General features: G+C 53.6%; 2 protein-coding genes across 2 annotated transcripts; one reads left to right on the top strand and one right to left on the bottom strand.

Moving 5' to 3' along the window:
* The first annotated feature begins 17 nt into the window (after positions 1-17).
* Positions 18-1504, top strand: CST6 (cystatin E/M). Its single transcript, XM_005577196.4, has 3 exons — positions 18-294; positions 825-950; positions 1316-1504. Exons 1-3 carry the CDS (start codon positions 31-33, stop codon positions 1397-1399), a joined length of 474 nt encoding a protein of 157 aa, XP_005577253.1. The 5' UTR covers positions 18-30; the 3' UTR covers positions 1400-1504.
* Positions 1505-4419: 2915 nt separating this feature from the next.
* On the bottom strand, positions 4420-13910 carry CATSPER1 (cation channel sperm associated 1). The gene is made up of 12 exons (XM_005577194.3): positions 12584-13910; positions 10320-10532; positions 9202-9315; positions 8932-9079; positions 8532-8623; positions 8250-8393; positions 8003-8066; positions 7757-7829; positions 7580-7640; positions 6334-6409; positions 4718-4832; positions 4420-4584 (listed from the first exon to the last, which is right to left on the bottom strand). Exons 1-12 carry the CDS (start codon positions 13767-13769, stop codon positions 4558-4560), a joined length of 2313 nt encoding a protein of 770 aa, XP_005577251.3. The 5' UTR covers positions 13770-13910; the 3' UTR covers positions 4420-4557.
* Positions 13911-22268: the final 8358 nt, after the last annotated feature.

Below are 22268 nucleotides of genomic sequence, written 5' to 3'. Positions count from 1 at the left end.
GCAGTCGCAGGCTCGGCACTCACAGCTCTGATGGCTCCGATGGCACTGACGGCCATGGCGCGTTCGAGCCTCCCGCTGGCGCTGGGCCTGGCCCTGGTCGCATTCTGCCTCCTGGCGCTGCCCCGCGACGCCCGGGCCTGGCCGCAGGAGCGCATGGTCGGAGAACGCCAGGACCTGTCGCCTGACGACCCGCAGGTGCAGAAGGCGGCGCAGGCGGCCGTGGCCAGTTACAACATGGGCAGCAACAGCCTCTACTACTTCCGAGACACGCACATCATCAAGGCGCAGAGCCAGGTGCGGCGGGCGGGGTGCTGGCAGGGGATACTGGCCCAGGCCGGGGAGGCCACAGGCGCTGCCCGGGCTTGCATGGAGGGGGCCCGAAAGCGCTACCGGGATATTTTCATGCAATATTTAAAAAATCGAATTAATGCCAAAACTCCACAATGGGCAGCCATCTAAATTTCAAGGAAAGACATCATTCAATCCTGTATTGCATGCACTACCTGCCTTCCTGGCTTGCCTGGTCCTAGTCTCTGCCCTGATGGGGTAGATCGGGGAGAAGGGAAGGCAGATGGGGACAGTGGGCAGTTCCCCAGGTGGGGCATGTCTGATGTCTGCCCAGGCTGCTGGTGGGGCTCAGCCTCCAGGCCTCTCCTCCCTCCACACCCACCAGAACTTCCACCATCCCGGACCCCAGGTCTGAATCATCCCTTCCCCCTCTCTCCCCACCTGAGTGCCTGGGGGCAACAGGAGAATATGCTGGGAGGTGAGAAGTGAGGATCAAGGGTCAAGACCCCCGACCTGCCCCTACCCTATGTCCCCAGCTGGTGGCCGGCATCAAGTACTTCCTGACGATGGAGATGGGGAGCACAGACTGCCGCAAGACCAGGGTCGCTGGAGACCACGTGGACCTCACCACCTGCCCCCTTGCAGCAGGGGCACAGCAGGAGGTAACAGCTGGGCTCCTCCAGCCCCAGCCCTCCCCAGAGCCTCAGGCACTCAGGTTGTCCAGCCTGAACTGGTTTGGCTGGACATGCAGATGTCCAGATGTCTGGCTGAACCTGTCGGCCTTCTGGATGAGTCAGCCTCTGGGCCAAGATGGGGTGCAGAAAGGAAGCTGGGGCTTCCTTGGGGAATGGAGAAGTTGGCTACCAAGATCTGGAGTCTAGTCCCGGCCATGTGGCTTGACATCCGTTGGGTCAATGATTGCCCTTTTCTTGCCCTGGATTGGCCTGGCAGGCAGAGGGCTGGCTATTGGGAGGAGACAGGTCGAGGCTGGGCTCACCCCTCCTTCTCCCCTATATTCTCTCTACAGAAGCTGCGCTGTGACTTTGAGGTCCTTGTGGTTCCCTGGCAGAACTCCTCTCAGCTCCTAAAGCACAACTGTGTGCAGGTGTGATAAGTCCCTGAGGGCGAAGGCCATTTGTTTTGGGGCCACGGTGGAGGGTACTTCAGGTCCATGGGCCGTATCTGTCACAATAAACGGCCAGTGCTGCTTCTTGCATTGGTTTCTTCTCAGTGCTTCACTTCTGCCCCCATCCCCCACCCCCACTTCTGGCAGCTCCCAGCTCCCCCGCCCAAGCTGAGAGGTCACCCTGCCACCTGCAGCAGAGCTGCTGCTGTCCCAGCCCAGACAGTGCTGAAGGTGCAGGGCTGAGCCTCCAAATGTGGAGCCCTCCAAACACCCCAGCATCACAGGCAGAGAGGAACAAACCTTGGAGCCCCCACACATAGCCAGAGACTCCCGATATTCTCAGAGGTAAGGGGTGGGGGCAGACTCACAGAGCGGGGGCGATGCCCGGAGACAAGAACAGGGCCGGCTGCCTGGGAGCACTCCGAGGAGGAGTCTGTGCTCTGCTCCTGCTCAGCCCCAGGAGGAGCTCATGGGTGGCATGTGGGGCTTCAAGCAGGCAGTGTCCTCACCCAGGACGCTGAGCTCCCGGCCTGTAAGATTCTTCCACCTGCATGTGGCCCAATGATGGCAGAGTCCCTGCAGGCCAAGAGACCATGAGGGCTAGGACAGTGCTTCTCAGTCCAGGCTGTGGGCTCCACACCACAAGGACGCCTCTCATGCCTTGCCCTGGGCAAGATGCCTGAAAGGGGCTAGACTGGGAGCCCTAGAGGGACAGAGCTTGTCTGCCACCCACAGGAGGGGTGAGGGGACAGATTCAATGTAATGTAATTTAAAGAAAACAGCGTTGTGGCTGGGTGCAGTGGCTCATGCCTGTAATCCCAGCACTTTGGGAGGCTGAGGAGGGTGGATCACCTGAGGTCAGGGGTTCAAGACCAGCCTGGCCAACATGGTGAAACCTCGTCTCAACTAAGAATACAAAAACTATCTGGGTGTGGTGGCAGGCCCCTGTAATCTCAGCTATTCGGGAGGCTGAGGCAGGAGAATCTCTTGAATCCAGGAGGCAGAGGTTGCATTGAGCCCAGATTGCGCCACTGCACTCCAGTCTGGGAGACAGAGCAAGACTCCATCTCAAAAAAGAAAGCGGCATTGCAACATTTGCACACTGAATTTGTGGCTGCAATTCATACTCCCCCATACATATACACACGCATACGCCCAAAGCACAACACACCAGACATACACACACAGACACCCACAGCACACACTCAGATGCTGGCAGATATCACATGCATACCCAGAGAAACACAGCCTAGCAACTCATGAGCACAGAAGCAACACACCCTAGAGAAACAACCTGGAGATGTACACACAAAACCCAAACACAACCCAAGGACCCACGTGCCACACCCAGAGGTGTTCCTCAGATGCACCAGCACACACCCACACTTGGGATATGGGCCTTGGGGGTGCTAGCTGTCGGTACCATCAGGCCCAGGCAGGCAGCACCACAGTGGCTGCGGAGAGCATCCCATGGCCCTTCCTTTCTGACAAGGCCTCACACCCTGCTTGTGCCTGCCTAGTCCCCTGCCCAAGGCTAGGGCCTAATGAGCAGCAGCCCCAGCTCCCAGGCCCTGCCATCTGCCTTCGGAGCCCATATTGGGGTAGGGACGAGGAAACAGGAAGTAGATCCTGGGTCCCACCTGGGAGTGAGAAGCTGAGGGGTGGCATTTGACAGGAGCTGGGGACCCGGGAGACGACATCCAGCCCTGTTTCTGCTCAAGCTTGTCAGATGTGGCAGCTCAGACAGCCCAGGGTGTGTGGGGGGCCTGCTGCTTAGAAGGGCTCCCATGTGCCACCAAGCAGGGGCTCCCAGCATTGGGCAGGCAGGGCGTGGGGGGGCAGGAAATGCCTGCTGAATGAATGTGTGAGGTGTGAGGTGGTGGAGAGAAGCAAGGCCCAGAGACACCTGCCCGGTGACCTCTCTGCCCCTGGCATCTGTGCCCAAATCCCATATGGCATTTCCTCCACACAGTCTACTCCTGGGTCCTGGGCCAGCCAGTGCCTTCAGCCAGACCAGGAAAGAGAGGTGCTTATTCTGTCCTGGGGCCCTGGAAGCTACAGCACTGACTGGTCTGGCCCAGAGATGGGAGGGTTGGCAAAAAACTATTGCCCTTCAGCTCCCGCTCCTGACTCCCTGTGGCCTGAACTGCACCCTGGATTCACCTCTACTAGAGGTGAGATGGCTATTGTAGATAATGGAAAACCCTCCACTCAAGGAGAGACCCCTGGGGCCAGGGCAAGGCTTGCACTTTACTCAGTGCTAGGTTTCCAGCACCCAGCATAAGCCAGTATCCCACTGTCACCCCCAGCCATGGGGACAGGGGCTCTGGACATCCAGCCTAGGCTCAGGCTATCAGTCCGGAGGTCATCTAAGTCCTAGAGCAGGCTGTGGGGCGAAGCCTTCAGCCTCATTCCCTGCTTCCCTCTCCCAGCAGCAAGGTCCTCCACACATCCCTGCCCGCCCCTTGCCCTGAGGCCAGAAGGACTTGAGAAGCCCCGACTCCACCTCCCCTCAGTGGGCTCTAGAGTCTGACCCCAGGAAGGGCAGGATATGACAATGACCTCTGACCTCTGGGTTCATGACATCCCCATCTGGTTGGTGCTCTTCTCCTGGAGCTGAAGGTCCTGGCAGGATTGAGTTCCCGGGCTCTGAGTCCCCATTCCTGGAGCCCATTGGGCCCCCAGGCCCTGGCAACCCTGGGGTGTTCAGGCCTATTCTTTTTCTCCTGACTCTTGGGCCAGATGGGCCTTCCTCCCCAAAGCAGGGTTACTGCCTCCTCGGCTCTCCCGGCACCACGGACACCTGAGCTCAGCCCACGTTCTGCCTCACCCCTCCAGCTGCTGTTAATGCCCTGCTGGGCTGAGTTAGCATGCGGGCCCTGGTAGGGCTGGAGGGAATCAAGAGCAGCCCCTTTCATAGGGAGCACCGGCTCACACTCGTTCGTGAATGTGCACCAATTCCCTTCCCTGCGCCTTGGCCTAGCCAGTGAGGACATGGAGCCTCCTGGGGTTTAAAAACTCTATTGGGGCCCCCGCTCTGCAGGGCCTGGACAATCCTTCCAGCAGATTTGGGGATCCGTCCCAGTGTACCCAGGCGGGCAGACTGCCAGGGGTTGAAGTCTGTATCTGGTGTCCTCCTGGGGTCACTGCCTGAAGTCCTCTTCTCCAGCCTGCGGGGTTAGTGGGGCACGGGTGGGTGAATGAACCAGCCTCTGCCCTCCCCGATCCCCATGGGGCTGTTACTTGGGGACACTTCTGGCTACAAGCCCCTCGCCAGCACCTTCCCGCTCCTGCCTGGTTCACCTCAAATGTGGTGTCCACAATCTCATCGATGACGGCTGCCTGGGAGCGGAACTTCTGCTGCTGCTGCTCCACGCTTGCCACCAGCTGCAGGTAATGGAACAGGAGCTGCTGCTGCCTGCGGGTGATGGGTGGGGGTCGCAGAGATGGGCTGGGTTGACCTGCTGGCTGGGCCTACCGGACCCCAGAAGCACCCAGAGGCTCTTCTTGCCTGCCTCCTCCCCGCAAAATTTATATGACTGCAGACCTTTATTTCCAGGAGGTCTCCTTTTCCAGATATGAGAAAGTGCCCAAGTCTGCTTGTGGCGCAGAGGCTTCTGGCTTTGTTTATCTTCCTAACCACCCATCCCTCCACCCACCCATTTATCTGCCCCATTCCTCCCCATACGCCCACTCGACCATCTGTCCATCCATCCATCCACTTTATCCAGTCACTCACCATCTGGCCCTCTAGCCACTCACAACTCACCTCCCCCTCCATCCACCTGCTCTTCCCTGTAGCCACCCCCACCCACCTATTAACACCTTCACCATGCAGTGTAGTCAGTCATCCACCTGTCCATCCACCCACTCATGCGCCCACCACATTACCCATTGTCCCATTCACACCCTCCCGGCCATCTTGTCAACCCATTCATCAAAGAACACTGGAAACAATGAACACAGCAAGGTGCTCTGAGGAGCTGGAGATTAACGAGAGACAGCTTGCCCTCAGAGCCAGACAGCTGCTGACACCTTGAGATGTGAAGTTGGGTTCTGAGGGGCCCAGAGGAGGGAAACCTTGCCCGGTGCTGGGGGCCTGGAAAGACTTCTGGAGGCAGCGTCAATGAGCCGAGTTTGAAAGATAAGTGAGAGGCCAGGCGCGGTGGCTCACACCTGTAATCCCATCACTTTGTGAGGTCGAGACAGGCGGATCATTTGAGGTCAGGAGTTCGAGACCAGCCTGGCCAACATGGTGAAACACTGCCTCTACTGAAAAAAACCACGCACAAATAGCCGGGCGTCGTGGCGTGCACCTGTAATCCCAGCTACTCGGGAGGGTGAGGTGGGAGAATAGCTTGAACCCAGGAGGCAGAGGTTGCAGTGAGCCTAGATTACACCACTGCACTCCAGCCTGGGTGACAGAGTTCCCAGATGTCCTGGCCCAGCTGGCCACTCAAGTGGACAGGAATGAAGGTTGAGCATCTGGCTTCCAGGCCTTGATCTAAGCTGTTCCTCCAACTACCTCATTATCCCTCCACTTGGCTAAAGTCTACTCATCCTCCACGGCCCAACACAGGTCTTTAGAGGTGGGGTCCTCATGGGCAGGGGCTGAGTCTGTGTCCTCTTTGGGTCCCTGGAGCCCTCACAGGGCCCAGACCTGACAAAGGTTGGGGATGGTTCTGGGGTGAAGGAATGGCTGGAATCTGCTGCTGGGATTAGCCAGGTGGCACACACACCTCTGGGCGTGCAGAAGCCACTCAGGGTCTCCACATTGCACCCACAGGCTCATTCACAAGCCTCAGCACTCCATCCCATTCTAGAGGGGCAGGCAATGTCCCTTTCCCTCCCAACCCTCCAGCCAGGCCCCCAGGCCTCACCCTTACACCCCAGGCCTCACTCCCTTCCTGTCTCCTCACTTCTCAGTCATGGTCCCAAACTTTTTCTCAATGAGCTGCTTCAGCATGGTGCCTTCACTCGCCACCTCTTTGGGTTCTGGATGTAGAGAAAGAAGGGTGAGGTCAAGGCCTGGATTTGGAGAGGAGGCAGAGGAACCCCATGTGTCAGGAAGATAAGGGCTAATGGAGCTTCTGTACAGGCTGCTCTAGGAGGTTGCTTCTCCGGGCGTGCCGCATGATGCAGTTCCCTTTGTTTGCTCGTCCAGCACCCACCCCACTTCTGGAGGAAGTACCCCAATTTTCCTGAGGAACAAATCACTTCTACCCCCTTTTAGTCCAAGTCCTCTGGCTGAGGTTAGCCCCATCCCCCAGCTTCAAGGACAGGTAACTTAGGCCTAGCCAATTAGAACGTATTTTTTCTTTTCGTCTTCTTTTTTTTTTTTTTTTTTTTTTTTTTTTTTTTTTGTGAGACAGAGTCTTGCTCTGTCGCCTTGGCTCACTGCAACCTCTGCCTCCCAGGTTCCAGTGATTCTCCCACCTCAGCCTCCCGAGTAGCTGTGATTACAGGAGTCCACCACCACGCCCAGCTAATTTTTGTACTTTCAGTAGAGACAGGGTTTCACCGTGTTGGCCAGGCTGGTCTCAAACTACTGACTTCAGGTGATCCGCCTGCCTCGGCCTCCCAAAGTGCTGGGATTACAGGCATGAGCCACCATGCCCGGCCCCCAGTAGGTCTTTCAAGATTTGACAAGCACAGTCAGGTGTGGTGGCTCACATCTGTAATCTCAGCACTCTGGGAGGCTGAGGTGGGAGGATCATCTGAGGTCAGGAATTCAAGTTTGAGACCAGCCTGGCCAACATGGTGAAAACCCATCTCTACTAAAAAAACAAACAAAAAGTTAGGGGAGTGTGCTGGCGCATGCCTGCAGTCTCAGCTACTCAGGAGGCTGAGATGGAAGGATTGCTTGAGCCTGGGAAGCCGAGGTTGCAGTGAGCAGAGATTGCAGCACCACACTCCAGCCTGCACCACAGAGCAAGACTCCATCTCAAAACAAACAAACAAACAAAAAAAACACAACGATTTGACAAGCAGTTTAAATGGCTTTGGGAGGATTGTCCTAGAGTCCTCTGGACTAAAGTCCTCCTGAGTCTCAAAATCTAAAACTCTAAAACCGAGTCTGGAATTCTGTATCTGTGGAGGGAGGTTAGGGGGATGGAGAGACTGGCCTCCACTGGCAGGTGAGGCCAGGGCGGGCTGAGCTGGTACCTGCGGCTCTGAGCTCCGTCAGTGAGTCTTCCAGCAGCTTCTCTTGGATCCTGGCGGCCCTCTGGGAAGAAGAGGCCTCAGATCTGTCAGAGTCCCAGGCCTGCTCAACCCTGGAGCCCCATGGCCTTACTCCTCCAGCTTCCTGATCTGGTCCACCTGTCCCACCCCACTTGGTACCTCCTGCTTCATTTTCTCGAGGCCTTTGAACAGCGCCATCTGGAAGCTATCCACCAGGACAGTAATCACCAGGCTGGAGAGGGGGACAGGAGTGTGCCCTCAGTGAAGAGGCCAGAGGAGAGGGGCACCCTGTATTTCCTGTGGGTTCAGTGTGGCACGACCAGGGTGAGAGGGCTGGGGTGAGGGTCCCAGGGGGAGCAGGAAGCACGGGTGGTGCTGGGCAGCACAGCAGGGGCGAGTCCTCACTTGAGGAAGATGAAGTACTGGATGATGATGTAAATTATGAGGATGGGAATGATGTACCAGGCGCCTAGGGGGAGCAGGCCAGAGGGCACAGTCAGGCTGTGCTTGCCACCCCCAACCACGACCTGCTCCCTCCCCACACTCTGACATGCAGGCATCAGAAGCCCCACTTTGCCGATGGGGTCACCAAGCCCTGGCCGGTCCACCCCCCCAATCCCTTGCCCTCCCTGCCGCCTGGGGCCTGCCCTACCCTGGGCACGGCTGTCTATGTAGATGAGGGACCAGTCATCCAGAGTAAGCAAGGTGAAGAGGGTGAAGATGGTGGTGAGGATGTTCTGGAAGCGCTTGGGGTCAGATTTGCGGAACAGTGCTCGGAGGACCGCGGAGAAGAGGACTGGCTGTTCAGGGCCAAACTCGGCTCTCGGTCCTATCCCTGTCCCAGCGCCCCTCCTCCTGCCCCATCCCTGCTCCCCGCACCCCTTTCACCGCAACCCCTCAGGCCCTCACCCCAGCCCCTGCAGCACCAGGATACAGAGGCAGGTAAACATGAGGATGAGGATGGCTGCGATGGATGGCAAGGACTGGCCCAGGGTCCCTGTCACTTCCTGGACGCTGGTCAGGAATCTGTGGGCAGAAATGGAGCGAGGGCTGAGTCATCAGTGGGGCAGGGGGGTGTTTGTGCCTAGCAGCCACAGCTGGCGCTGAAGGCAGGAGGCTCCTGACTTGCTGGTGACTTGGGTGAGTCCCGGCCCCTCTCTGGAAAAATGAAGGGGCTGATTCCAGTGCATGGCAGGAGGCAGAAGCAGGCTGGGGTCAGCAGCCTCCGGCGCCCCCATCCCTTGAGCAGGTCACAGTGGATTTCTTGGGGGCCCCGGTCTGTGTCCCCTCTTCCTTTGGAGTCCCCACCCCAGGTGGGAGCCGTGGCCACCGACCTGAGCCTCCGCAGGACCCGGATGGCCCTCAGCGCTCGCAGGCTCTTGAAGACCTTGAGGATCCGGAAGAGGCTTTGGTGGTAGATGGCGAAGGAGTGGGTCTGCATCAGCAAGAAGTCCAGCACGGCCATGGCCATGATGAAGAAGTCTGAAGGCACAGGGTTCCTGAGCCTGGCGGGCTCCCAACGCCAGCGCTCCCTTCCCCACCGTTCTCTCATCCTGAGCTTCCCTGAGACTAAACACAAATGGCCTGGCCCCAGCCCCACCCACCCAAATTGTTCCAGAAGTCATAGAAGTACGAGAGACCCAGGGCGATAATCTTGAGCAGGGCTTCCACCACGTAGATGCAGAAGAATATGGAGTCCAAGGCCATGAAGTACCACTCTGCAGGGACACAGGAGCACGCTCAGAGCTGTCCCGAGCACCCAGTGTCCTCTCTCTCCTCAGCATGAGCCTCATACAAGCCCAGGTTCCCAGGCTCTCCCCGGCTCTACCTAAGCAGCTCCACGACTTCACTACTGCTCTGTGTCTCAGTTTTCTTGTCTTTAAAATGGGTTTAATTGTGTCCGGGAGCAATGGTGCACGCCTGTAATCCCAGCACTTCGGGTGGGTGAGGCGGGCAGATGACCTTAGGTCAGGAGTTTGAGACCAGCCTGGCCAACATGGTGAAACCCAGTTTCTACCAAAAATACAAAAATTAGCTGGGCGTGGTGGCGGGCACCTGTAGTCCCAGCTACTTGGGAGACTGAGGCAGGAGAATCACTTGAACCCGGGAGGCAGAGGTTTTGGTGAACCGAGATCACGCCACTGTACTCCAACCTGGGCAAAAGAGCGAGACTCCGTCTAAAATAAAATAAAGTAGGGATAACTGAAGTCCACTCGATAAAGTTGTGAGAATTAAATGCATGAACACAAGCGAAGTGCTTAGAATGGAGCCTGAGACAACGAGCCGGGCAGCTCCTGTCCTTCACCCTGCTCCATGACATTAGAGGGCCCAGCCTTCCCTGGCCTTCCACCCTCGCCCCTCCAGCGCCTTCCGAGACCCTCGCCCCTCCAGGGCCTTCTCGGGTTCCCGGCCCTTCCCGCGAAGCTCAGGCTGCAGGCGCCCGGCCGCCCTCAGTCGCACATTTGGAGCAGATGCGTCCCCTAGTGGCTGCGGCGAGAACAGCACCGCCTCCCGCCTAGCTGGTCCTTCTGTCTCGGGCTGGCTGACCTCAGCGGAGTCTTTATGAGACGCTCTCTAAACGCTGGGCAATGCCATCTACTTCCCAGGGGTGAGGATCTAGTGAGCTGAGTCCTGTGAACCGCCCGGCACTGGATCAGGCCCACGGAGGTCCTGGAACAGCATCGGTGGGTTCTCCATGGGAACAGGGCTCCCTGGCTCTTACCGCCCCGGATCTCGACTTCAGCGAAAGTCTGGGCCACCAGCATGAAGGTGTTGAGGCAGACGACGAAGAAGATGAAGGTTTCAAAGGCCAGGGATTGGGTCACCTTCCGGATCATTTCCCGGAAGCCCTGAATGAGGAAGGTTAGCTTTTCCCACAGCCACTGCAAGAGATTAGTAGAGTGTCCCTTCTTGTGGGTCCGCTGGAGCCGGCCGGCTGAAAGGAACAAGGCCAGAAAGTCAAGTGTGTGCAAGTGGGGGACACGAGGTCCCGGGCACCCCCCAGCCTGGCTCAGCGTCCATAGTCACTCCCACCTGCTTGCTGGCCCTCCGCCTCCGGGGTTCAAGGAATTCTCGTGCCTCAGTCTCCCAAGTAGCTGGGACTACAGGTGCCTGCCCCACACCCAGCTAATTCTTGTATTTTTGGTATAAACAGGGTTTCACCATGTTGGCCAGGCTGGTCTCGAACTCCTGGTCTCCACGGCTTCCACCACATAGACGCAGAAGAATATGGAGTCCAAGGTTATGAAGTACCACTCTGCAGGGACACAGGAGTGCGCTCAGGGCTGTCCCCAGCACCCAGTGTCCTCTCTCTCCTCAGCATGAGCCTCACACAAGCCTGGATTCCCAGGCTCTCCCCGGCTCTACCTAAGCAGCTGCGTGACTTCACTACTGCTCTGTGTCTCTGTTTTCTTGTCTTTAAAATGGGGATAATTGTGACCAGAAGCAACGGCTCGCACCTGGAGCTCACTCCTGGAGACCAGGAGTTCGAGACCACCCTGGCCAATAAATCCCCAACAGGCTGGTCCTGTGCCTTCTGTGGCAGGGGCCAGCCTGTTGCGGATTTGGAGTTGGCTTCTGGGGATCCTGAGGGCTCCCACTCCTGTGTCTCATGCCTTTCTTTGCTCACGTGGCAACTTACACATGGAAAACCCAACCTCCTCATCACCCCATCCTCTTGGTGCACTTATCCTCTCCCTTTAAGGTCCTGATGAAATGTTCCCTCCTCTGGGTTGCCTTTCCCACCCCCATTTAATAACACCCTTGCCCCTGTCTGCTTGTTCCTGAGACTGTTGTCATGTTTTATTTGTTGTTGTTTTCTGAGATGGAGTCTCGCTCTGTTGCCCAGGCTGGAGTGCAGTGTCGCGATCTTGGCTCACTATAACTTCTGCCTCCCAGCTTCAAGTTATTCTCCTGCCTCACCCTCCTGTGTAGCTGGGATTACAGGCACACACCACCACACCTGGCTAATTTTTGTATTTTTTTGGTAGAGACAAGGTTTCGCCATATTGACCAGGCTGGTCTCCAACTCCTAAACAATCTGCCCACCTCAGCCTCCCAAAGTGTTGGGATTACAGGTGTGAGCCACCGCGCCCGGCCTATTTGTTTTTTTTTTCTTATGGAGTCTTGCTCTGTCACCCAGGCTGGAGTGCAGTGGCATGATCTCGGCTCACTGCAACCTCTGCCTCCTGAGTTCAAGCGATTCTCCTGCCTCAACCTCCCTAGTAGCTGGGATTACAGGCACGCACCACCATGCCTGGCCAATTTTTGTCTTTTTTTTGGTAGAGACGGGATCTCACCATGTTGGCCAGGCTGGTCTCGAACTCCTGACCTCAAGTGATCCGCCTGTCTCGGCCTCCCGAAGTGCTGAGATTACAGGTGTGAGTCACCACGCCTGGCCTGTTGTCACGTTTATTGAACTACTAGGAAGAAGGTTCGGTGGAGTGAGAGCTAAAGCCCATGGTCCCTCCTTGCCCTCCAATAAGGCCCTCATTCAGGCATTAGTTCCTAATCTCTGTCCTCAAGCAGCTCACAGCTGAGTGGGAGAAATCTGGACAGATAGGATCCACCGTGGTCAATGTTCTGAGGACGGCAGGCCCCGAGCACAGGATGATCTGTGGTCGGCTAAGTGACCACCCCCAGTCTTGGGCCCCTCGAGGGCAGCGACTGTGTTGAATTTTTCCCTGTGCTGCCATGGTCCAGGCAGGTCACACACCCACACTGAATGAGTGTCAATGTTTGACTGGTGGACATACGAATAAAGAAGGCAGTGACTGAATGAACAAACACCTCATGGCCTAAAGAAGTGCATAATTCAAAAAATAAAAGATGGGACCATGAACAGTCAGGAGAATGAATAGCCAATGGGGGACATATGCAGGAGGTTCAGGCCTTACGATCTGTGGAAGGTCAGTGCGGGCCCGAGATCAGGTCTGGAACCTGTGCCAGGCAGCAGGAGTTGGCATGGGGGACCCAGCAAAGACTCACTTTTGCGTCTCCGAAACCGCCCCTCTTCTTTGCCCCAGTCTTCTGAATCTTTGGTGGAGGCATCCCAGGGATGAACTTTTTTGGACCTCTGGGTGGCACGTGAGGGGACTGTGCTGACAGACCGAGTCATGCTGTGGGCCGAGCCCTGTGGGTGTGCCATGTGATGGGGGGAGGCTCCTGTATGAGAAGCAGCAGGGCCGGAGGCATCGTGAACCAGGCTCCAGGACGTTTGTGGGATGGAGAGCTGGGAAGTGCTCTGGACGTAGTCCCTGTACTGGTAGTCGCCATAGAGGTGACTGGAATGATGCGTACTGTGGTGGTCTCGGTGCTGGTGGTGGTCTCGGTGCTGGTGAGTCCGGTGGTGGTACTGTGTGTGGTGGGAATGCTCACTATGGGGGTACTCGCTGTGATGGTCAGATATCCCATGCTGGTAGGACCCCACAGAGGAATAAGGGGAAATGATCTGTCCGTGATGAGAAGGCCTTCTATGCTGGTGGGCTTCGTGATGATGGGACCTGCCATGGTGGTGGCTTTGGTGGTGGGTGGACCAGCCATGGTGGGAGACTTGGTGATGCTGGGACTCGTTGTGTTGGAGCCCGCTAAGGTAGGAAGCCTCGCTGTGGTGGAAGGACTCACTGTAGGGATTGGCTCCAGGGGGCAGGTAGGACCCACCATGGCGGGAAGCCTCGCTGGGGTGGTGGGGCACGCCAGAGGAATAGTGGGATAAATTCTCACCGAGGTATTGGCGTCTGCCATGGTGAGACTCCTTACGGGAGTGGGAATCATTCTGCTGATGGAACCCACTGTATTGGGACCCGTCATGGTGCCTTCTGCCAGCATGGTGGAGCTCATTAAGGTAGTCCTCACCGTAGGAATGGTGGGAGGGGACAGCGCCTTCAGAGGGAGCCGGGCCAAAGCCTGTGGGGCCGTGGGCTCTGCCATGATTCCACGCCTCACTGTGGTGTTGAGATTGGTGGATGTGGGAGGAGAAGGCTTGGTCGTGGAAGTCTTCGAACTCCGGAGGGTGGTGAGATTTACCACGTCGCTGAGGCACGCCATGATGGTGGAGAGCTCCGCTGTGGCCTGGCCTGTGGTGTGGGGGTGATGAGTGGGAGCGAAAGAACGTATCTGTGTTATTAGTGTCTGCCTCATTCTGAGCCTTTTCAGGCACTGAGTTTTGATCCATGACTGTGCTGGGAACTTTGGAGCAAACAGAACTCCAGACCTGGGCCCAACAGGCCCCGCCTGGATTTCCCTTCCTTCCTGAGCCGAGCTCAGTGCAGACTGTGGCACTGGGCTTCCAGAAAGGCCTGACTATTCTCGTGGAACTCCCCCCTCTATGATGTCACCAGCAGGCCAGGGCCTCATTCCCAAATGTCTCTTCCTGGACTACAGTTCAGAATCAAGAATTATTGTGTCAAACTCCTTCATTGTAAATGAGGAAACCGAGGTCAAGAAAAGGGAAGGACTGGACCTAGGGGACCCCACAGGTCACTGGCAAAGCTGGACCAAGAAGTCCATGGGGCACCATGGCTTCATCAGCTGCTTTAGCCCTGTTATTGGAAAGAAAATGGTCCAAGTGGTCCAGTCTCCAGTCCCATCTAGAGGTCAGTTGGCTCTGGGGTGAAGACTGCCTGACTCCCTCATAAATAAGTGTGTGACCTTGGGCTTGTTGCTGAACTTTCCCATGCCTCAGTTTCTTCCTCTGTAAAATGGGAATAAGAACACCTAGCCCACAGGATCAAAAAAGTTAAGATATGTAAACCTTATATTAACAGCATAATACATAGTTTTTGTTGTTGTTGTTTGTTTATTTCTTACTTTATTTTTGAGAAGGAGTCTCGTTCTGTCGCCCAGGCTGGAGTGCAGCGGCACGATCTCGACTCACTGCAACCTCCGCCTCCCAGGTTCACGCCATTTTCCTGCCTTAGCCTCCCAAGTAGCTGGGACTACAGACGCCCGCCACCATGCCCGGCTAACTTTTTGTATTTTTAGTAGAGACAGGGTTTCACCGTGTTAGCCAGGATGGTCTTGATCTCCTGACCTTGTGATCCGCCCGCCTCGCCCTTCCAAAGTGCTGGAATTACAGGCATGAGCCACCACACCCGGCCTATTTTTTTTTTTTTTTTTTTTGAGACAGTCTCACTCTGTCACCCAGGCTGGAGTGTAGCGGCACGATCTCCACTCATAGCAATCTCTGCCTCCCGCGTTCAAGTGATCCTCCTGCCTTAGCCCCCTGAGTAGATGGGATTACAGGCACCCACCACTATACCCCATCCTGGCTAATTTTTTTTTTTTTTTTTTTGAGACAGAGTCTCACTCTGTCACTAGGCTGGAGTGCAGGGGCGCAATCTCCCTCACTGCAATCTCTGCCTCCCGGGTTCAGGCAATTCTCCTGCCTCAGCTTTCCTAGCAGCTGAGACTACAGGTGCGCACCACACCCAGCTAATTTTTGTATTTTTAGTAGAGACGGGATTTCACCATGTTGACGAGGCTGCGCTCGAACTCGTGACCTCAAATGATCCACCCACCTCGTGCTCCCTAAGTGCTGGGATTTCAGGTGTGAGCCACCATGCCTGGCCAATACATGTTAATTGGCATTATTGTTCTCTTCTTGATCCTGGAAACCCCCTGTTAGGGTTATTACCAAAATAAAACTATCAGCCATCATTTATTGAGGACTGCTTTATACACATTTTCTTTTCTTTTTTTCTTTTTTTTTTTTTTTTTGAGACAGAGTCTTGCTCTGTCGCCTAGGGTGGAGTGCAGTGGCATGGTCTCAGCTCACAGCAACCTCCACCTCCTGAATTCAAGAAATTCTCCTGCCTCAGCCTCCCAAGTAGCTGAAATTACAGGCGTGCACCACTATGCCCAGCTAATTTCTTTTGTATTTCTAGTAAAGATGGGGTTTCACTCTGTTGGTCAGGCTGTTCTCGAACTCTTGACCTCAAACAATCTGCCCACCTCGACATCCCAAAGTGCTGGGATTACAGGCCTGTGCCACCGTGCCTGGCCCATACACATTTAATTTAATCCTCACAATAGCCCCACATGGTGGATATTGTTTATCCCCGTTTGACAGACAAAGGTGCTGTGGCTCAGAGAGTATAAATGAGTTGCTTGATGAATGAAAACTTACCATCAGTGCTATCTTACTCCAAGTCTGTATCCGTAACCTTCATGCTTTCCTGTGTTCCTCCTGGAATCCACCGCAGAGCTTGCCCTGTAGGCTGAATTCATTTGCGCACAGCGCAGCTCTTCTGGAAGCTTATGGGTCTCAGCTTCTTGAATGCTTGGTCAGAGCCATGTCCATAGCGGCTACTGGGTTCCCAGCGATGAAAGAGACATGGCTCCTGTTTTAAGGAGCTCACTATCTGTTGCCAGCAGCAGACAAAGAAACAATTTGTGTGGGCCGGGCGTGGTGGCTCACACCTGTAATCCCAGCACTTTGGGAGGCCGAGGCAGATGGATCAGCTGAGCTCAGGAGTTTGAGACCAGCCTGGGCAACATGGTGAAACTCTGTCTCTACTAAAATACAAAAAAAATAAGCTGGATGTGGTGGTGTGCGCCTGTAGTCCCAGCTACTTGGGAGGCTGAGGCACGAGAATTGCTTGAGCCCAGGAGGTGGAGGTTGCAGTGAGCCGAGATCACACCATTGCATTCCAGCCTGGGTGACAGAGTGAGATCTTGTCTCACAAAAAAAAAAAAAAAAAAAGGAAAAAGAAAGAAAAGCAGGACTGTGCTCATTCAGTTGAGTCTTTCTCATTTTTTAACATGACATCAGGAAGTCTGTTGATAGTATGTGAGCACACATGGCCTGGAGAGGAGGTTGAGGCTGATGATATCGTCCTTGCTCTACTGAATTCCCTCCCCAACCTCCCTTTATGCACCAGCAACTGACTTATGGGAACAAACAAAACTCAACTGGTGTGACAGAAAATCAGAGGAAAATTTCCTTCTAAAGAAAGAATTTGTAAGTGCTGTGACTCAGCTGCTTCCCTGCTACTTTGCTGTTGATGTAAACATGATAAAACATGAATTAGGCAGGTTAGTATTATAGTAAAAAAAAAATTTTTTTTTTTTTTTTGAGACAGTCTTACTCTGTTGGCCAGGCTGGAGTGCAGTGGCGTAATCTTGGCTCACTGCAACCTCTGCCTCCCAGGCTCAAGCGATTCTTCTGCCTCAGCCTCCCAAGTAGCTGGGATTACAGGCGCCTAGCACTGCACTTGGCACATTTTTGTATTTTTAGTAGAGATGGGGTTTCACCATGTTGGCCAGGCTGGTCTCAAATTCCTGACCTTAGGTGATCCTCCTGCCTCGACCTCCCAAAGTGCTGAGATTACAGATGTGAGCCACCGTGCCCAGCCCAAAAAGATATTTTTTAAAATGGAACATTTACTTGTCAAGTGGCTGTGATTTGCAGTTAGACACGTAGCAATGGCTCCAGCAAAATGGAAAAGAACCTAACTACAATTAGGTTGTAACTCTTTATCACTAACCAACCTTACCAGATTTGTCCATGGACCTAGGCCTAGAATTCTCCCCTTTCATTTCACAGCCCATGTTTTAAAAAACCCCACGTTAACCCGTCAGACTCATTTGTAAAACACAGAGGCCAATAAGGTATAAAACAGAAGGGCAGGACAGATGACTAAACAAGAAACTTGCAAAAAATGTGAAATCCTCACAATTAAATGTACTATAATAGGCCAGGCACAGTGGCTCCCACCTGTAATCCCAGAACTTTGGGAGACCAAGGAGGGAGGATCACTTGAGGCTAAGAGTTCAAAACCAGCCTGGAAAACAGAGAAAGACCCTCTCTATAAAAAATTTAAAAATTAGCCGAGCACAGTGGCATGCTATGGTCCCATCTACTCCAGAGGCTGAGGCAGGAGGATCACTTGAGTCCAAGAGGCTGAGGCTATAGTGAGCCGTGATAACTCCACTGCCTTGGTGACAGAGCAAGACCTTGTCTATTTAAAAAAAAAAAAAAAGAAAAAGAAAAAGAAAAAAGGCCAAGCATGGTGGCTCATACTTGTAATCTCAGCACTTTGGGAGGCCAAGAAGGATGGATCACCTGACGTCAGGAGTTTGAGACCAGCCTAGCCAACATGCTGAAACCCCGTCTCTAATAAAAATACAAAAATTTGCCAGGTGTGGTGGCAGGCGCCTGTAATCCCAGCTACTTGAGAGGCTGAGGCAGGAGAATCGCTTGAACCCAGGAGGTGGAGGTTGCAGTGACCCGAGATCACGCCACTGTACTCCAGCCTGGGCAACAAGAGCGAAACTCCATCTCAAAAAAAAAAAAGAAAAAGAAAGAAAGAAAGAAAAGACTCTATCCTGAGAGAGAACAGCAACCTCACATATTGACGACATGATCTCTGATACTGAACAGGATTTTATTTTTGTTTTCTTTCTTTTTTTTTTTTTTTTTTTGAGACGGAGTCTGGCTCTGTCGCCCGGGCTGGAGTGCAGTGGCCGGATCTCAGCTCACTGCAAGCTCTGCCTCCCAGGTTTATGCCATTCTCCTGCTTCAGCCTCCTGAGTAGCTGGGACTACAGGCGCCCGCCACCTCGCCCGGCTAGTATTTTGTATTTTTTTTAGTAGAGACGGGGTTTCACCGTGTTAGCCAGGATGGTCTCGATCTCCTGACCTCGTGATCCGCCCGTCTCGGCCTCCCAAAGTGCTGGGATTACAGGCTTGAGCCACCGCGCCCGGCCTATTTTTGTTTTCTTGATAATAAAATGAAAAACGACTTGATCTTTTTTTTTTTTTTTTTTTTTTGAGAGGGAGTCTCGCTCTGTCACCCAGGCTAGAGTGCAGTGGCGCGATCTCGGCTCACTGCAAGCTCCACCTCCCGGGTTCACGCCATTCTCTTGCCTCAGCCTCCCGAGTAGGTGGGACTACAGGCACCCACCACTGTGCCCAGCTAATTTTATTTTTGTATTTTTAGTAGAGATGGGGTTTCACCGTGTTAGCCAGGATGGTCTTGATCTCCTGACCTTGTGATCCACCCTCCTCGGCCTCCCAAAGTGCTGGGATTACAGGCGTGAGCCACTGCGCCGGGCTACAACTTAATCTTTATCCTGGCTGATGAGTCAACTGATTTCATCAATAAAATGGTGAATGCTTACCACGCTATAGCACTAGTAAGATCTGTAAATGGTCAGCATGATCATCAAGAAAATTTTCAGCTTTCCCAAACAAACAAAAAGCCAAGATAGATTTAATGTCATTTCATATGACGAATCATCAAAAAGTCTGTCTTGGAAGAACTACCTTGGCATTTATACTGATGGTTCAAATCAATGGTTGCCTCCATAAGAATTTTTACTGTCCTTGGAAAAAAACAAAACCAACAAACAAAAACTTGATGTTGTCACAACACACTGCTTTCTTCACAGAGAGGCACTGGTGTCGGAAACTCTTGGAGATGGAAAGTAATGATGCAGCAAAATGTTTGCCTTTATTCAACAAAGACTAGCTAACCTGAAAATGTTTTAAAAACTGGCCAGGCAGGCTGGGTGCGGTGGCTCACGCCTGTAGTCCCAGCACTTTGGGAGGCCGAGGCAGGCGGATCATGAGGTCAGGAGATCAAAACCATCCTGGCTAACACGGTGAAACATGTCTCTACTAAAAGTGCAAAAAATTAACTGGGCGTGGTGGCGGGTGCCTGTAGTCCCAGCTACTTGGGAGGCTGAGGCGGGAGAATGGCGTGAACCCAGGAGGCAGAGCTTGCAGTGAGCTGAGATTGTGCCACTGCACTCTGGCCTGGGTGGCAGAGCAAGACTCTGTCTCAAAATAAAATAAAATAAAATAAAATAAAATAATAAATAAATAAATAAATCTGGCCAGGCAGGCTGGGTGTGGTGGCTCACGACTGTAATCCCAGCGCTTTGGGAGGCCAAGGCAGGCAGATCACCTGAGGTCAGGGGTTCGAGACCAGCCTGGCCAACATGGTGAAACCCCATCTCTACTAAAAATACAAAAATTAGCTGGGTGTGGTGGTGCATGCCTCTAATCCCAGCTACTCGGGAGGCCAAGGTGGGAGAATCACTTGAACTCGGGAGGCGGAGGTTGTGGTGAGCTGAGATTTTGTCACTGCACTCCAGCCTGGGCAACAGTGCTGGGATTACAGGTGTGAGCCACCAGGCCTAGCAATATATTTCTTTTTAATTTTAAAAACTAAAAGAAATGTCGGCATGGTGGCTCACACCTGTAATCCTAGAACTTTGGGAGGCCAAGGCAGGTGAATCACTTTGAGGCCAGGAATTCGAGACCAGCTCGGCCAACACAGCAAAACCCTAGTTCTCTACTAAAAATACAAAAATAAAAACAAAATATAGCTGGGCATGGTGGTGGGAGCATGTAGTCCTAGCTACTCAGGAGGCTGAGACCTGAGAATTGCTTGATCCCAGAAGGTGGAGGTTATAGTAAACCAAGATTGTGCCACTGCACTCCAGCCTCCGTGACAGAGCAAGACTCTGTCTCAGAAAAAAAAAAAAAAATCTTAAAAAAAAAAGAAAATGAATTAAAAACACTGTATAAAAACTTAGACAAAGGCATTCCTTTTTTGTTCTTGAGATGGAGTTTCACTTTTGTTGCCCAGGCTGGAATGCAATGATGTGACCTTGGCTCACTGCAACCTCTGCCTCCCGGGTTCAAGTGATTCTCCTGCCTCAGCCTCCCAAGTAGCTGGGATTACAGGCATGAGCCACCACACCTGGCCTGAGTACAGCCATTTTCTTTTCTTTTTCTTTTTCCTTTCTTTCTTTCTTTTTTTTTTTTTTTTTGAGACGGAGTTTCGCGCTGTCGCCCCAGCTGGAGTGCAGTGACACCATCTCGGCTCACTGCAAGCTCCACCTCCCTGGTTCAAGGGATTCTCCTGCCTCAGCCTCCTGAGTAGCTGGGACTACAGGTGCCCGCCACCACGCCCAGCTAATTTTTTGTATTTTTTTTAGTAGAGACGGGATTTCACCATGTAGGCCAAGATGGTGTCCATCTCCTGACCTCAAGTGATCCGTCCGCCTCAGCCTGCCAAAGTGCTGGAATTACAGGCATGAGCCACCACCCCTGGCCAATTGAGCACAGCCATTTTCTAGCACGCACAGACATCTGGTGGTGGAGCACTCTGTGTATGGGACCATTGAGAAAGCATGGGTCTGGCCGGGTAAAGAGGCTGACACAATCTACGGCGAGTCATCCTATCTCATCACTGAGGGCTCCTCCACCGATTGCTCTCTGATGGGCATTTCATATGGGAATCTTCCCACCCTGTGACTATTTTGAGAAGCTGTTCACAGTCCTGTCTCCTAGGCCATCGGATTGCCAGTTGTGCTCTTTTCAAGTCTCTGCAGCTGGCTAGCCTATCAGATGCTGCTCATGAGTCTGTGTAAATCTGTACCTTAGGCCACCTTTCCTCCACAGAAAGCATCCACAGATGTATTGCCCCAAGGTTCCACCCACTGGGAGAATTTTCCTTCACCACTGTCTGTAACCTCAAACTCCTGGGCTCAAGCAATCCTCCCTCCCCCTTTAGCCTCCCAAGTAGCTGGTACTACAGGTATGCACCATTACACCTGGCTAATTTTTAAAACTTGTTTTTGTAAAGACTGGGTCTCACTATGTTGACCAGGCTGGTGTGAAACTCCTGGGCTCAAGTGATCCTCCCATCTCAGCCTCCCAGAATGCTGGGATTACAGGCATAAGTGACCATGCCTGGCGCGCTTTTTCTCTCTTCCTTTTCTTCTCTTCTCTTCTCTTTTTTCTCTCTCTCTCTTTCCTTCCTTCCTTCCTTCCTTCTTCCTTCCTTCCTTCCTTCTTTCCCCTCCCTCACTCCCTCGCTCCCTCCCTCCCTCCCTCCCTCCTTCCTTCCTTCCTTTTTTTTTTGATGGAGTTTTGCTCTTGTTACCCAGGCTGGAGTGCAATGGTGTAATCTTGGCTTGCTGCAACCTCCGCCTCCTGGGTTCAAGCAATTCTCCTGCCTCAGTTTCCCAAGTAGCTGGGATTATAGGTGCCCGCCACCAAGCCTGGCTAATTTTTGTGTTTGTAGTAGAGACGGGGTTTCACCATGTTGGCCAGACTGGTCTCGAACTCCTGACCTCAGGTAATCCACCTACCTTGTGCTCCCAAAGTACTGAGATTACAGGCATGAGCCACTAAGCCCAGCCTCTTTTCTTTTTTTAAAAAAAAACTGAGTTTCACTGTGTTGCCCAGGCTGGAGTGCAGTGGCACAATCTTGGCTCGCTGCAACCTCTGCCTCCCAGATTCAAGCAATTCTCCTGCCTCAGCCTCCCAAGTAGCTGGGATTACAGGCACCTGCCCCGACGCCCAGCAAATCTTTGTATTTTTAGTAGAGATGGGATTTCACCATGTTGGCCAGGCTGGTCTCGAACTCCTGACCTCAAGTTATCTGCCTGCCTTGGCTTCCCAAAGTGCTGGGATCACAGGCATGAGTCACCGTGACTGGCCCCTCCAGTGTTTTTTTTTTTTTTTTTTTTTTTTTTTGAGACGGAGTCTCGCTCTGTCGCCCAGGCTGGAGTGCAGTGGCACGATCTCGGCTCACTGCAAGCTCCGCCTCCCGGGTTCACGCCATTCTCCTGCCTCAGCCTCCCGAGTAGCTGGGACTACAGGCGCCCACAACCGCGCCCGGCTAATTTTTTGTATTTTTAGTAGAGACGGGGTT

Source organism: Macaca fascicularis, chromosome 14 (assembly GCF_037993035.2).
Source record: "Macaca fascicularis isolate 582-1 chromosome 14, T2T-MFA8v1.1".
Classification (NCBI taxonomy): domain Eukaryota; kingdom Metazoa; phylum Chordata; class Mammalia; order Primates; family Cercopithecidae; genus Macaca; species Macaca fascicularis.
Note: the sequence above shows the minus strand (reverse complement) of the source record. Positions and strands in the feature narration are given on the sequence as shown.

Bases quoted from the DNA above. Each gene is read 5' to 3' on its own strand.
- CATSPER1 (XM_005577194.3), bottom strand. From the start codon at position 13,769: ATGGATCAAAACTCAGTGCCTGAAAAGGCTCAGAATGAGGCAGACACT. The intron at 7,830-8,002 runs GTGAGGACTCGC...CCCCCTCTCCAG, and splicing joins CAGTACTTCATCTTCCTCAA to CCTGGTGATTACTGTCCTGG. The intron at 6,410-7,579 runs GTACCAGCTCAG...CTCTACATCCAG, and splicing joins GACGGAGCTCAGAGCCGCAG to AACCCAAAGAGGTGGCGAGT.
- CST6 (XM_005577196.4), top strand. From the start codon at position 31: ATGGCTCCGATGGCACTGACGGCCATGGCGCGTTCGAGCCTCCCGCTG. The intron at 295-824 runs GTGCGGCGGGCG...CTATGTCCCCAG, and splicing joins TCATCAAGGCGCAGAGCCAG to CTGGTGGCCGGCATCAAGTA. The intron at 951-1,315 runs GTAACAGCTGGG...TTCTCTCTACAG, and splicing joins CAGCAGGGGCACAGCAGGAG to AAGCTGCGCTGTGACTTTGA.